The sequence below is a fragment of the Labeo rohita genome, chromosome 12 (assembly GCF_022985175.1).
Source record: "Labeo rohita strain BAU-BD-2019 chromosome 12, IGBB_LRoh.1.0, whole genome shotgun sequence".
NCBI classification, from domain to species: domain Eukaryota; kingdom Metazoa; phylum Chordata; class Actinopteri; order Cypriniformes; family Cyprinidae; genus Labeo; species Labeo rohita.
In genome coordinates this window covers 31008745-31025231 of record NC_066880.1, presented here as the reverse complement: position 1 = coordinate 31025231, position 16487 = coordinate 31008745, and the positions used below count along the sequence as shown (strand labels likewise).

Here is a 16487-nt window from a genome sequence, read left to right as displayed (position 1 = left end):
TACTATAAATACATTTTAAAAAGTTATACAAAATTATAACTAAATTTCATTATTTATTTTGTTTATTTATTTATACATTATTTATTGTATTTATACATACATTAATTATAACTAAATTTCATGTAGCTTTATTTATTAGTGTTTTTTACTATAAATACATTTAAAGAGTTATACAAAATTATAACTAAATTTCAGCTTTATTATTTATTTATTTAGTGTATTTTACAATAAATAAAATTAAAGAGTTATACAAAATTCTAATTAAAATTCATGTAGGTTTATTATTTATTAATTTATTTATTTAGTGTATTTTAATATAAACACATTAAATAGTTGTAAAAAGTATAACAAAATTTAATGTAACTTTATTATTTATTTATTATACTTATATTTATTACTATAAATACATTTAGTATTATAAAAAATTATACCTAAAATTTATGTAGCTTTATTTATTTATTTAGTTTTTTTTATTACTATAAATACATTAAAAAAAGTTATACAAAATTATAACTAAATTTCATTATTATTTATTTTGTTTATTTATTTATTTAGTGTGTTTTACTATACATACATTAATTATAACTAAATTTCATGTAGCTTTATTATTTATTTATTGTATTTTACTCGAACTAAATTTAAATGATTTTTATTTGAATAATGTTTTATTCATCTCGAATCACGTGATCGATGAGTAGGCGGTGTTATGCAGATCAGTGCAGCCATCTACTGGTTATTCCGGTCAATTACATATAAATACAGTAAAATGCTTTACTTTAGTTCGTGTAGTGGTGTTAAATTTCTTTTATTCTCGAATACTGTATTTGCCCTTGAAGAAATATATTCAGAAAAACGAGTGTAAGCTCTAACAGTTGTGGTTGATGGCGTTGTCACGTGGTTCATGTTCCTGTTCTCAACGCCTCTCAGAATCGACCAATCACAGTCCTCGATATGACGCTTGATTAAGAAATTTCGGTGGAAAAATTGATCGACATTTCTAAAAGTTCTATATTGGGATATAAATGTCTTAATTATGCCCCAAAATAAAATTAAATAAATAAATAAAACGTGCTGAGATCGAAGGAGCTTCATAATCGGTTTAGTTTCTGAGTGAAGGAAAAACACATCTGCAGATCATCGATTAATCTTAAGGAACAGATAAGGAACAGATGGCTGCTAGAGCTGTGTTCTCATCAAACACCGGGGAACAGGTGAAGCCGAGGTTTGGAGAGGTGTCTCTAGACATTTTAACAGACATCCTCTGCAACCTCAACAACACTAACAAATACAACTTGGAGAAGGTGTCGGGTCTCAGTGGATGTCTTAAAGAAAGCAGGATAGTGGGTGAGCGCTGTCCGCCGCAAACTAGCATGTTAACTACTGTCATATTGTGTGATATTATATGATAATGTGATGCATACTGTAGTATATTAGTGAATGATTTCAGTGTTGTTGTCACGAAGGCCGATATATCGGCACATATTTTCAAATAATCGTTATCGACCGATACGAATTCTTGTTTGGCATTTTATTGTCACGACAGAGACTTTTATTTTGAAGTAAATAATGTTAGTAACACACTGTAAATAATAAAGTTTGTGTTTTAGCATTATAATTCTTATACTTAGCTAGGTAAAGCAGGTTTAACACTGTTGTATCTGCTGTAGATGTAATAATATAAAAAAATAAATAAAAAAAAAGATTTTTCTAAACATTGTTGGGCACAGTTGTGTTTACAAAATACATGTTTTAACTTGAAAACATTTACAGAATGTAATAATAGTGTTTTACTGTGCTGTTTAAAGCTTGACTAACATTGGACAATATTAAATTTCTTTATTCTATTGACAGCCCTTATTTGAACAGAAATACATAGTGTTTATACAATAAAATGTTACAAAAAAAAAAAAAAACATGGAGTAAAATACAGTGATAAGACTCTATTGCATTGATGCCATGTCTGCAACATACTGTACTTCTATTATATTGATATATTTATTCTGTTTGTGTGTTCTGTGTGTAGAGTGTGTGTTTTACGTGTGTGAGGAACTGGGACTGAACCCTGCGGTCGGATACCAGGCCATCGAAATACTAGAAAGGTGATTTCAAGAATCCTGAAAGAACATTATTCACTGTAAACCTGTTTTAACTCCTTCACCGTGTCCTGCTGTAGGTTTATGGCCAGATACATTGAAGATCTAATCCACGGTCAGAAGGATGAAGGAGCGTCGTCTGAGGACACAGAGAGACACGAGGAGCTCGTCTTCCAAACGCTCAAGCAGAAGTTCTTTCTCTCCGTCGTCTCAAGTGTTCAGATATCCAGCAAACTGGACCTGTACTCCAATGTGTGTCGATCTCATACATCAGAACTGGAATGTGAATGTGTTGTGATGTGACGGGCTGTGTTTGTGTTCGTCTAGGTGGTTAATAATGACATTGCGATGAGGTTTGTGCAGGCAGCCGGTCGCCCGTCCTCCAAACAGCAGCTCTTGGACTCTGAGATTCTCATTTTAAAAACTCTGCACTTTAACGTGAACGTCCCGAATCCTTTAACGTACGTGGAGACGCTGCTGGAGGTGCTGGGTAAGGTTATTTTCAGTGGTGGCATCTGTGAGTTCAGACACAGGTGATCGCAGTGTTTGGTGTTTTCGCGCAGGTCATAATGACGGGTCGGTGCGTGTGGCGGAGCTGCATCAGGTGTGTGTGCGTGTGCTGCGGTTCATTTATCTGCAGAGGGAGATCATCTACAGCTCGCTGCTCGTCTCTGCCACCGGATGCTCCAGTCCTTCACCAGAGCAAAGGTGCAGGGCTGTATTTTTAGGATCCCTCATATTTTCTGATGTTTCTTTCCCCAGTTGACTCTCTCCGTTAATGTTCTTTAAGGTGAAGTATGGATTTTTGGTTCAGATGCTTTCGTTTCCCAGCTTAATGTGTTGAAAAAACTATAGATGTGTTATTCCTGTGGCCTAGTGACCACCGAGGTCAGTTTGAGCAAAATCTAAATTTTTCAGGTTTGAGAAGATAAGTTATCATCATGATAACTTACAGTACATGTCTGTCCTGGTCCGGAGCAGGTTTTATTCGGGTTAGAGATCACAAACCAAAACTGGACCAACCAGCTGCGAGCAAAGTGACACAGATCTGACACAGTAAACTTGATATCGCTGCATCTCCTGCTCACATTGAAGCACTGCACAGTGGAAAAATACAGAGATTAAATTGCCCTGCTTTTGCTGATAATGTCAAAATAAATGTATTAGTTAATGTTAAAATAAATGTAATACAAGTTTAGCTTTACAAATGGTCCATATAGAAATAGTTCAAAAATCATGTCAGGTAAATTTAGAATAAGAATCATTAGATGACACTAAAAACCCTGTTTAAGGATCACAATGCAGCCCCAAAAACTAATGAATTATATGGTAAATCTCTAGCAGTCTGTGCCACTATTCTTCAAACCAGTAGATTTTACCCCTTAGATTTGAATAAAATTATTTTTTTTTTTAAATATAAAAAAATTTAGTACAATAATTTATTCTTCTGTATATTTTAAGTATAGTACTAGTGTAAAGTACTGATCAGAATAAGTGTTGTCATTTTAACAAAAGTTAATTGAAATCTGAAAGTAGTCACTTTACTTGCATTCAGTATGCTTACTATGTAAATACAATCACTTTTTTTATTTAATTTTATGTGTCTTGTCTTTGACCCATATATATTCACATCTTTACATATACCGTAAGCAATACTATTTTGACAAATAATTCAATTTTTCTATTTCTATTCTGTTCTATTTTCTACACTACCACTCAAAATCAGTAAGATTGTAATGTTTTTAACGAAGTCTCTTCTGCTCATCAAGACTGCGTTTATTTGATCAAAAATACAGAAAAAATAGTAATATTGCAAAATGTTAATACAATATAAAATAATGGTTTTTATTTTAATAATAAGGACAGGAAGTAATTGTGAAAGATGGGTTATGGGTGCCAACATAAAAATCTAATTTATTTCTGTGATGCGCAGCTGAATTTTCAGCATCATTACTCCAGTCTTCAGTGTCACATGATCCTTCAGAAATCATTCTAATATACTGATTTATTATCAGTGTTGGAATCAGTTGTGCTGTTTAATATTTTGTTGTCATCTTTTCAGGATTCTTTGATCAATCAAAAGTTAAAAAGAGCAGCATTTATTTAAAATATAAAGGTTTTCTAACAATATACACTACTGTTCAAAAGTTTGGTGTCAGTAAACTTTTATTCTTTCATTTTTTGAAAGAAATTAATACTTTTATTCACCAAGGATGTGTTAAATTAATAAATAGCATAGATAGCATAGACACTGTTAGAAAATATTTTGATTTTAAATAAATGCTGTTCTTTTTAACTTGTTATTCATCAAAGAATCCTGAAAAAAAGAATCACAGACTCCAAAAAAATATTTGTCAGCACAACATTGATAATTCTAATAATAAATCAGCATAGAATGATTTTTGAAGGATCATGTGACACTGAAGACTGGAGTAACAGCTGATGAAAATTCAGCTTTGATCACAGAAATAAATTATATTTTAAAGTATATTAAAATAAAAAGCAATTATTTTATGTTGTAAACCCATTTTGCAATATTACTGTATTTTCTGTATTTTTGATCAAATAAATGCAGCCTTGATGAGCAGAAGAGACTTCTTTAAAAAACATTACAAGTCTTACTGATCCCAAACTTTTGAGCAGCAGCGTAAATACACACAAATACAAGCTTTTAAATTTATAGATTTCAGAAATGGCTAAACTTGTGTGTTTTTGCATTGTTTCCTTTTAAGCCCTTTGTGAACTTATATAAATTATTAATGAAATAAATTGATTCATGAATTTAGTCAAAAATGTTCTTTCAGCTGCCTCTCAAAATGTTGTGACAGCAGCAGTGTATTTTCTTGTCTTATAAAAGTGTTAAATACATGATTTTATTGTAACAATCTCCTAATCTTGAGCAGAAGTGTTCAACAGAGCACTGAATCAGAATGATGGTGTTTTGTGTTTTTGGCTGCAGATGGTTTGTGCTCAAATTCCTTCAGGAAATGTGAATCTAGTTCATATATTAGCTGTTTGCTGGTGTGTGAATCATTCTGAACTCATTCTGAGCTAAACGTCACACCGTTTTATGGCTGAACCTGCTGTAGCTTGAGGAATATGAATCTTGTGTTTGTCACAGAGCCAAGTTTGTGTCGGTGAGCGAGGACTTGATGCTGCTGGGAGTTGGAGTCATTGCTGTGTCCGCCTTCATTCATCACAGCTCAACATGGGAGAAGGTAGAGAACAGCTCCTGAATCCTGATCGTGATTCAGTCGGTCAGCTGTGACGTGTGTTTCATTATTTATTCATTTATTGAAATGTGAGCGCAGTGTCAGAGTATTCTAGTGAGTTGGGCTGATGTGCTGCAGGTAGTGGAGGAGCTGACGGGAATAACAGGCATTTCAGGCCGGAGCATCATGGAGTTTGTGTGCGTCACCCTCATGCACATCACCAAGACCACATCCGAATGATGCTGAAGTCAGAAAGATGACATGATTACAGCTAGAGAACAGATAGAACGACGACCGGTGATGGTAACTGTATTCACAGCATGAAAATCTGTACTGTTAATTTAGATTTCTCTCAAAATTCTGTTGTGAAAGTATGATGTAAATATAAAACATTAAAATGAAAGTGGAACTTGCATTTACATTTCATTATGCAACAACTTCTAACCAAACTCTCATCACACTTCTTCATGATGAGGACAAAAAACTAATAATCTCAAAATTTTCATCTAAATCCTGCTTGAACCAATAGTAAATGAAACAGGTCATTAAAGGAGAAGTTCACTTCCAGAACAACAATTCACAGATAATGTACTCACACCCTTGTCATCCAAGATGTTCATGTCTTTCTTTTTTCATTCATAAAGAAATTATGTTTTTTGAGGAAAACATTTCAGCATTTTTCTCCATATAATGGACTGATATGGTGCCCCGAGTTTGAACTTCCAAAATTCAGTTTAAATGCAGCTTCAAACGATCACAAATGCAGTTGTAAACGATCACAGCCGAGGAAGAAGAGTCTTATCTAGTGAAACCATAGGTTATTTTCATTAAAAAAACACAATTTAAATACTTTTTAATCTCAAACGCTTCTTCCTCAGACCCTTCTTCCTCAGCTGGGATTGTTTACAACTGCATTTGTGATCGTTTGAAGCCGCATTTAAACTGCATTTTGGAAGTTCAAACTCGGGGCACCATATCAGTCCATTATATGGAGAAAAATGCTGAAATGTTTTCCTTAAAAAACATCATTTCTTTACTACTGAAGAAAGAAAGACATGAACATCTTGGATTACAAGGGGGTGAGTACGTTATCTGTGAATTATTGTTCTGGAAGTGAACTTCTCCTTTAATATGTTACAGGAGATTACACATTCAAAAACTGACTCAAGTTCAAGTGAATCTGCTCAATCAATATCAACATGTATGTTGAAATCAAGTAAAATAACAGAAGAAGACATGGCACAGGAAAGGGTCAATAGTTCATGCAGTTTGCATTGTTTTGGGTGAACGATACAAGAGAATTACAGTCATAGCAGATGTACCAGATCACCAGGTATTCGAAGGTTAAAGTCACATGAACGTTGATGGTATTGACTGGGATTAGAGTTGGGTAACGAGAACCGATTCCAAGAACCGGGTAATCAATAAGACACGTGCATTTCGGTTCTGCTTAACGATTCCTGCGTTTGCATTTTAATGTGATTTTGAAGATTAATTTTTAAACAATTTAAGCACCGGAAGGGAAAGAACTTGCGCACTGTTTGTGTGCAGCGAACACATCTGAAACGTGAGCACAATGAACAACAGTCTGAGTGCGGGGTCCCGGCCTCTGTCCGTTCTCAAACCGTTCCGTGTATTTCCACTGCAGCAAAGGTCGTTCTGGGCAGGATCTGACTTCTCTTTCACATTTACCACCCAATATGCACAAAAAACAATATATGTCATCATAAACACAGCCGTTTTTTGTTGAAAGTGAAAGTAAACAGATGAGAAAGTGTAACAGTATTTTTTAGATCCACATGTGTTTGGTGTTAAAGAGACAGCAGCCTAATAAATGTGCTGAAAAAACAAAAATAAAAATAAAAAAAACATTCACGGATCTCGACTGAATATCTTTCGTGACTTTAATGAGTTAATCTATATTTTATTTATAAAAAAAATGAAAACTATGCAGTGTTTTTAAGATTTTGATTCAAATTTCTTTACCTGTAATTTGTCCAGTTGTATTTATTCATGCTATTGTTAATTTATTTGCTTGTTCCTGTTTTATTACTGACTGTTTACTTGCCTTTAACTATTTAATATTTGAAATTTATGTTACCTGTTTATTAGTTGTCTAACAATACAGAACCTACAGAATACTGACCTCAGTTTTTGACTTTTTAATGTTATTGGAATCGAAACTAGGAATCTTTAAGAATCAGAATCAATAAAATTCAAACAATACCCAACCCTCACTGAGATATTACTACGGTAGACGGCAGACAGACCACCAGCCCTAGATGTCAAACGCGGTTTGGCCAGTGACTGTATCCAGAAGGAGTGAGTAGATTTAGGTTTAGAAAATAGTCGTTAGGAATTTGCCATGTTTAAGGTAAGATACACTATAGTGTGTTTTATTTATTATATAACACATACAACATAAAATATTCTATTTTAAATATATAAAACACAAGTTTGCATTCTTCTATATAAGACCATAACTTTATATTATTTTCTTATTCCGTTTATCTTTTTTGGGCTTGCAAGGGTGGAAATGGAGCAAGAAAAAAAAAAAAAAAGAGCCATCGGTACGTGACAGGACCCTGTGCTGACTGTGACAGGGAACATTGGCACTATTTGCCAGTTTTCTCCAAATCTGTGATCTGAAACAAGCAAAAATCTGGTTCATTATTGTCACATTTAGACATGGAAACTTTCTGTAGTGTCTTCACTCCAGAACTAATCATTAATATGTACAAGGATTGAGTATTTAACCAACAGAACTTACAGGATCTTCATTATTTGATCTCTTCAAATATTTTTGTTCAGTAATGTGAACATAAGTAATGTAAATTAAAGCATGAATTAAAATGTGCATTTGTTGGCATTCATGCAGAGCTGGGTAAGATACTTACAAATTGTAGTCTGTTACTGATTCCAAATTACATGACAAAAATTGTAGTTAGTGACGTAATCCATTATATTACACATTTTGAATTGAATTGAATTAAATATTTTATTGTCACTGTACAGTTGTACAAGATTTAAAATGCAACTCCTTGTGATAAAAAAAAAAAACATCCCTAAGAAGACATTCAACAATACCCCATCCAAAATATACATATATATACATGTATATACACATATGTGTACACATATATAGTATTGCACAACCCCTAGTATTTGAAAGAAAGTCTTTTGTATTTATGCATTTAGTTCTCTAACAGCACTGGGATAAAAACTGTTCTTAAACCTGGAGGTGATATACTAGATTACTAGATTACTTTTATTTAATATATCAGATTACTTTTAGAAAAATTTTCACCTAACATTGATATAAATAGAATAATATTGATATAAAAAAAGAAAATATATTCCATTCATTGTTACTGACAACATGAAGTGCATTAAACATTGCATTACATTATCAAACTGGGGTTTGTAAAGGAACTGCAGGAGTTTTGTGAGTTTAATGCAAAGCAAATAATTATTTAAAATGTAGAAAATTAAATAAATCATTTTAAAATAACATCAAAATAAAATAAAGATGTTTCTTTAAATTGAATTTTACATATAATGTTCCCATTTTGTGTACAAATATATGCTTAATTTTGAGGCAAATAAATAAATCAATGTTAAAAATACCATAAATCCCTCCAAAAGTGCGTAACTAAACTGTGAGAAATATATCAGGAGTTAAAGAAGGTGTTCTACAACACTTGCTTTTTACTGTGGTTTGGAAAATTGGGGTTGCATCTTTGTCACTTTCTTAATTCCAACAGATGTGCAGAAAGTTGTCTGCGAGGGTTAGAGAATAGAATACTCAAGGGTGACAGTGATCTTGCAGACCCCTCAGCAAATGTACTGTTGTGCCTACTGTGTACTATATAGTTCTCATTCTGCTCTCACAGACAAACCTGTTTCACAAACGTCACTCAAACAGAACCAGGAAACAGGAGAAAGTGAAAGTGTGTTTGAGCTGTTGTGTGTTTGTGTCTCTGTATTCACTCTGTAAAATGGCAGAAGCCAGAATTTCGGTGGATGAATTCACGTGTCCAGTGTGTCTGGATCTCCTGAAGGATCCAGTGACCATCCAGTGTGGACACAGTTACTGTAAGATCTGTATTACACACTGCTGGGATCAGGAGGATCAGATGAGAGTCTACAGCTGCCCTCAGTGCAGACAGACCTTCAGAACAAGACCTGATTTAGGAAAAAACACCATTCTGGCTGAAGTGGTGGAGAAACTGAAGAAGACCAAACTTTCTGCTGACTGTTACGCTGGAGCTGGAGATGTGCAGTGTGACGTCTGTACTGGAACAAAATACAAAGCCGTCAAGTCCTGTCTGGTGTGTCTGAACTCTTACTGTCAGAATCACCTTGAACAACATGAGAGTTTCTTTAAAGGAAAGAAACACAATGTGACTGATGCCACTGGACGACTGCAGGAGATGATCTGCCAGACACATGAGAAGATCCTTGAGGTTTTCTGTCGCACTGATCAGAAATGTATATGTGTGCTGTGTATGGATGAACATAAAAACCAGGACACTGTATCAGCTGCAGCACAGAGGACAGAAAAACAGGTATTTACCTGAAATCCAGATGATTTCAGTCATTTACAGCTTCACTTTGGGGTTTGACTGTGGTTGTTTGTAGATTAATCATCATTTTCTAATGCAGCTGTGATGTTCATCTTTATGTAAATCAGTTTTCATGATGATCTAGTTAATGCTCAATGTACTGATCCAATAGTCTTATTTTCTGTGTTTAATTACACAGAACACAGAAACACTGTCAGTGTGAAGCTCTACATTTGTGTCAGTTTCACTTTTATAATAATTACACTTGTGGTGTGAAACAGACCTTTTGCTTCATGTTGATTCATGTATAATGATCACTGATCATCCTTTCTGGAGTTTGAACCTGCAGCCGTTAGTTATCAGATCAGATGAGTAACTTTTAAATCACCTCACCCTACATTTACTGGATTCATCTGTTCACATGATGATTTAGTGTCAGTAGTTTTCTGTGACATTCACTATCATCTGTTTGTCCTGCAGAAGCAGCTGAAGGAGACGCAGAAGACGTTCCAGCAGAGAATCCAGCAGAGAGAGAAAGATCTTCAGCAGCTGAGAGAGGCTGTGGAGTCTCATAAGGTGAGTCTGGAGAAGAAGAGAAGTTTGTCTCAGTCTCAGTTCAGACTCTCTTGTCTCTTTCAGTCCCACTGAAGCCTGAATCACTGTGTGTCCTAACAGCGCTCTGCACAGACAGCAGTGGAGGACAGTGAGAGGATCTTTACTGAGCTCATCCGCTCCATTGAGAGAAGCCGCTCTGAGCTGATACAGATGATCAGAGATCAGGAAAAGCGAGCGGTGAGTCGAGCTGAAGGACGACTGGAGCGACTGGAGCAGGAGATCAATGATCTGAGGAGGAGAGACGCTGAGCTGGAGCAGCTTTCACACACACAGGATCACATCCAGTTCCTGCAGGTAACACAGATCTAGAAGAACACCATCATAGTGGACTTGAGACACATCCTGCTGTGACAGGAGACTCACAGAGAAACATTTCATCAGTGTCTTATTATATAATCATCAGTCAGACTCTCATCTGATCATCTTCTTCTGAAAGAGACGCCGCTTACAAATGACTTTCAGCTCTGGAAATCTCTTAGGAATCATTTCTCTCTGTTCTTTCTTCTGGAAGATATATTTAGCTGTCAAACACCACTAGCGCCACCAACAGTTCAAAACTTCACTAACATTTTAACTTTTACCACATTTTTCCATTTGATTTATTACATCATGGTGAAATCAGTGAACTCGACAGTACTGATTTTCAGCAATGTTCATCAAATTGGATCAGGCGATCCTCAAACATGATAAAATGGATGTTTATTTACCTGTAACTCATTGATGAATTTGACCATGAAGATCCCAAACATGGAGTGAGTCTGTCTATTAGCAGTCAGTCCCATCATGATTTCGCTAGACTTTTCAGTGATTTTTGTGAACTAAAATGAGTGAATTTGTCCATCCCTGCTCATTTTACAGCACAAATCACTGTAATTCAGCAGCATGACATTTCAACAAATATTGATTCATTAGTTTATGTTCTCATTCATGGAATAATATGGCTAATATTGCTTCCCCCTCCCATGTTAACATTTGTTGTGAAAAATTTAGTCGCAAATAATGCAGTTTTGCTTAAGTTAATGCTTAATTTTGTGTTAGAATCTGTGATCTGAGAATCTGTCCAGAATTTTGAAATCCTGAAGTGATTGAGCGACGCTTCAGTGTATTGAAACCAAACCAAACCTGATTGTGTCTTAAGGGTCCTTGTGAAGTTTCAGTGTCTAAAGTTATAAATAATGGTCAATCTAATCATAGATTTGAGCTGCTTTTCCTGATCAAATCTACTCAACCCTACAATGAGACTCCATTGATGTGTTTGAGCTGTTAGATGGACATTTATGTTCTTAGCAGATGTTTTATCATCCAAACTATTTCCTAGAAAGTTCACATACAGTGTAAGTGTCAAATACTAGAATCTGTAGCTCTAATGTGATATAATGAATATGAGAAGAATGAAGCTGATGCTGTGAAAGTGCTAGATTTGTCATGATATCTGAAGGAGGACTCAAATGCAGAATGAGTTGTGACAGTTTATTAACAGAATGATTGACAAGACAAAAGAGAAAGTGAGGAGGGGAGCAGTGCACGGTCCCAACAATAGGCAATGACGAGAGGCAGGGGGAACAGGCAGAGCTGGGTCCAACCCAGGATGGCAAAGGGCTAGAGGAATGAGAAGGCTGCACAGCTGGAGGCTAGATGTTAGCAATGGTCCCCCGACAGGAACACAGGATATAGCCGCTCCACACACGTGCTCTCACAGGCACTGCACAGGTCGGGCTGCGTTGTAGATGAGGGAGCAAACCAGGAGCTCGGCCTGCAGGACAAGACTGGACTGGACTAAAGACAGACAAGAGACAGTATTTAGTGAACAACTAGACGAGGAATAATCAGTATCACAAACGGGAAGACAAGCTAGCAAACATAGACTATAGAACAGCAAAGTAGAACAATGACCTGGCAAAACAAGCGGGAAAGGGAGAACAATATAAAGGTGCAGAGAACATGAGGACCAGGTGAGAACACTCAGACAAACGAGAGCTAAACAAGGGGGCGTAGCAACGGGTAACAAGGAGGCAGGACAAGGGGAGCACATGGCAGACAACAACAAAGACAGAGCCATGTGCTCAGACACAACACAAACATAGAAACATGAAACAAAGACAACACAGACAAGACTGTCAGGGGAGAACCCTGACAGGATTGAGTTACTAAAGATCAGTCGAGTCAAATCTGATGTTGGTGCAGGTTATTGGGTGAAGTGTGGAGCTGATGAGTTTTGATTTCTGTTTTCTGTAGAGTTTCCAGTCTCTCTCAGCACCTCCTGAATCTACAGACGGAAATGATGATCTCTTCAGTTCTCTCTTCTCTTTTGATGGTCTGAGAGAATCTGTCCATCAGCTGAAAGACAAACTGGAGGATTTCTGCAAAGAGGAGCTCAAGAAGATCTCAGACAGAGGTAAAGTCCTGGAGATTCATCTGCTCTCAGAAACGAGTCCATCATCATCTCATATCATGGAGAACATCATATTAGAAATGTGTTAGGAATGGATGCAGGATCATGAGAATCACACTGTTCATGTCTGTTGATTTCCACAGTCACATTCACCAACACTGTTCCCAGGACCAGGAACGACTTCCTACAATGTAAGTCAGTAAGAAAACAAGCAGAAAAACTCACTGAGTGTGTTCATGTTCTTCCTGTAGAAGGTGAAAGAAGAGGGTTTTTTTTTCCACAATATTTTTATTTTATTTTCATTTTTTTTTAAACACTTTGAAATACAGCCATTTACAATCATACATTTTTCCAAATACCATACAACCACAAGATTGCTGCATTTACTCTAGAAGAATAAATCAAAATAAAAAAACAAAACAAAACAAAAAAAAAAAAAACAAAAAGAAAAACACAACAACACTGAACAAAATGTTACTCCTGTTTTAGCCCATGGTAATCTATTCAAAATTGGCTTTTATAATCATACTGAATACTAAATGAAACAAATATGTTAAAGATTTTATCAATCTATGAGGTTGGAACTGCTTTTGTCCATAAAGATTAGTCATCCACTTCTTCATCCATTAAATCCAAATCTTTAATATAATTAATGAAAGGACTCCATATGCTTTCAAATACATACTGTTTGGCCTTTAATATGTATGTTATCTTTTCTAATGGAAGGCTCGACAACATCTGTCTTATCCACTGATTAGTACTTGGTCTGTGCATCTTAGTCCATAACAGAGCTATACATTTTTTGGCATAAAGCACACTGAGATCTATAAATGCTTGTTCACTTTTATTATAATTATGTTTCTCTGGGTATAAGCCCAGCAGAAAAAGCTTAGGGTCCAGTAAAATTTGTTTTGAAATTATCTTTTCAATTATGACTTTTACCTCTTCCCAAAATAATTGAATATTTCTGCATTGCCAAATACAGTGAAACAAACTTCCTCTAACTTCCATACATTTTGTGCATATGTCTGGTATGTTTTTATTATATCTGTTTAATTCAACTGGTGTTACATACATCCGCATTATCCATTTATACTGTATAAGTTTAAGGCGTGTATTTATAGACATTGTGTGAACTTTAGTACAAGCTCCTTTCCAATCTTCATCTGAAACTTCTAATTGCAAATCTTCCTTCCATGCATTCAACTTATATTGTGAATTCTCAGGTGAGTAACTTGTTAGCAACTCATAAAATTCAGATATAATATCTTTTCTCAGATTATCCTTTATCATAATTTTTTCTAAAGATGAAAGTGGTGGTCTACTGAGAGCATTATCTTGACTTGCTTTAAAGAAGCTTCTCAGCTGGAGGTATTTGAAAAAATGTTTCCTATTAAGGCTGAATTTAAGCCTCAACTCCTCAAAAGACATCATAATATCAGAGTCTGTCAAATAGAGATCTTGAATCATTTTAAGTCCCTTCGATTCCCACAATTTGAACGTTGCATCCGCTCTTCCTGGTACAAAGAACTGATTCCCCCATATTGGACTATATTGAGATAATGAATGTGAGTCTTTTAAGTAATTTTGTACATCATACCATATCTTTAACATATGTCTTTAGTTCTTTTCCGTAATTTTTTTGCTGTGTCCAAATATATATATGAGGGAAGAGGTAGGGCTAGATTATGAGATTCCATTTCTATCCAATGTGGACACTCACTTGTTGAAAAATAGAACATAATAGACCTCAGCTGTGCAGCCCAGTAGTACCAACGCAATAAATTTGGACATTTTAAACCTCCTCTGTCAAATGGTAAATACAACAAAGACAAACAAAGTCTTGCCTTCCTATTGTTCCATATAAATCTGACAAACATGGTTTTGATTTTTGAGAACAAATCTGAAGGTGGTGGTAACAGAATATTTTGAAATAAATAAAGTAGTTTGGGTAGTATGTTCATTTTTAAAATATTAATTCTCCCAATTACAGATACTGGTAGTGACATCCATCTATCAATTGACTCATTAATTTCTTCCATTAAAGGTTCATAGTTGGCATCAACAATGTTTTCCAGTCTTGGCAAAATCTGTACTCCCAAGTATTTAAACTGCTCAACAACATTAAACTGAATTACCTCTAAAATTGGATTTCTTCTTTCATTTGAATTTAGCAGTAATATAGAAGATTTTGTGTTGTTTACCCTATAACCAGAGATATCACCAAATGTTTTAATTAGCTGTAACACAGCCGGAACTGATTTACTTAGTTTTGACATGAATAGAATGACATCGTCAGCATACAAGGATATTCTGTGTTCTGTCTGTCCTATTGTTATTCCACAGAATTGCTGATTTGAACGTATTCCAATTGCAAGAGGTTCAATTGCTAGTGTAAACAACAAAGGAGAGAGTGGGCAACCCTGTCGGCATCCTTTACTAATTTTTATTGGTTTTGAAATATTTCTATTAGTCAAGATTTCTGCAGTTGAATTTTTGTATATTACTTTAACCCATTTTATGAAGTTATCTCCAAATCCAAATCTTTCTAAAACACTGAAAAGATAAGGCCATTCGACCCTATCAAAGGCCTTTTCGGCATCTAATGATAGGAGTGCTGTATCTGACATTTCTTTGTTAGTATGAATAATGTTTAATACCCTTCTTACATTATGGAATCCCTGTCTTCCCATTATAAATCCATTTTGATCTTTATTAATAATGTTTGGCAATAATTTTTGTAACCTTTTTGCCAAAAGTTTACATATTATCTTGAGGTCAGAATTTAACAAACTTATGGGTCTCATATTTTCACATTTGTTAGAAGGTTTACCTGGTTTTGGCAATAAGATAATTAGAGCACTATTCATAGAGGGTGGGACACTGCCTTTCTGAAATGCCTCCAGAAACATTTCCAGAAGTGGAGTTAGCAGTTTATTTTTTAATTTTTTATACACATCTATTGGGAGACCATCTGGTCCTGCCCTTTTCCTGACTTCATACTATCGATAGCATTCCCTATTTCTTCTTTGTTAATTTCCATCTCCAGATCTTCTTTATGTTCATCTGGGAGATGAGGTATGGACAGTTCATCTAAAAACCTATTTAAATTTTGTGAATTAGTCTCATTTTTTTTGTATCATATAATTCTTTATAGTAACCTCTAAAGGCGCCATTAATTTCTACAGGATCCACTACAACCTCTCCATTTGTTATAACAGTTGTGATTGGTGTTTTTACCTCCAATTGTTTTATCTGCCATGCTAGTAATTTACCCGATTTATCTCCTTGTTCAAAGAAAGATTGCTTTAGTCTCATAAGACTGGAGGTGGTCAGTTTATCATATTCAGCCCTTAGAATTAGTAACTCACTTTGCATTTGTGGATCACTTCTCTCATAAACTTTTTCCTGAAGAGTCTTTATTTTATGTTCCAACTGTATTCTCTTCTCACGTACCTTTTTTTTTTTATTTTGAGCCTGTGTAACTAATAATATGTCCTCTGAGGAAAGCTTTAAATGCTTCCCACTTTGTACAAGCAGAAGTCTGTGTAGTATTAATAAAAAAACCCTCTTCTATCTGTTTTTCTATATATTTCACAAATTCTTCATC

At 35.1% G+C, this 16487-nt stretch overlaps 2 protein-coding genes across 7 annotated transcripts in view; both read left to right on the top strand.

Moving 5' to 3' along the window:
* Positions 1–847: 847 nt before the first annotated feature.
* Positions 848–5707, top strand: cntd1 (cyclin N-terminal domain containing 1). Its single transcript, XM_051124746.1, has 7 exons — positions 848–1344; positions 2024–2099; positions 2174–2345; positions 2421–2583; positions 2657–2801; positions 5215–5311; positions 5444–5707. Exons 1-7 carry the CDS (start codon positions 1170–1172, stop codon positions 5543–5545), a joined length of 930 nt encoding a protein of 309 aa, XP_050980703.1. The 5' UTR covers positions 848–1169; the 3' UTR covers positions 5546–5707.
* Positions 5708–9249: 3542 nt separating this feature from the next.
* LOC127174319 (tripartite motif-containing protein 16) overlaps positions 9250–16487 on the top strand; it is a 53458-nt gene continuing 46220 nt past the window's right edge. For 3 of the 6 annotated variants that reach the window (XM_051124706.1, XM_051124708.1, XM_051124705.1), the window contains exons 1-5: positions 9250–9873; positions 10351–10446; positions 10546–10779; positions 12721–12880; positions 13021–13068. In XM_051124706.1, coding sequence (XP_050980663.1) covers positions 9304–9873; positions 10351–10446; positions 10546–10779; positions 12721–12880; positions 13021–13068 — 1108 coding nt within the window. In that variant the 5' untranslated portion in view covers positions 9250–9303. The remainder of the gene's footprint in view (positions 9874–10350; positions 10447–10545; positions 10780–12720; positions 12881–13020; positions 13069–16487) is intronic. The other 3 variants (XM_051124710.1, XM_051124704.1, XM_051124709.1) reach the window with 2 other exon arrangements.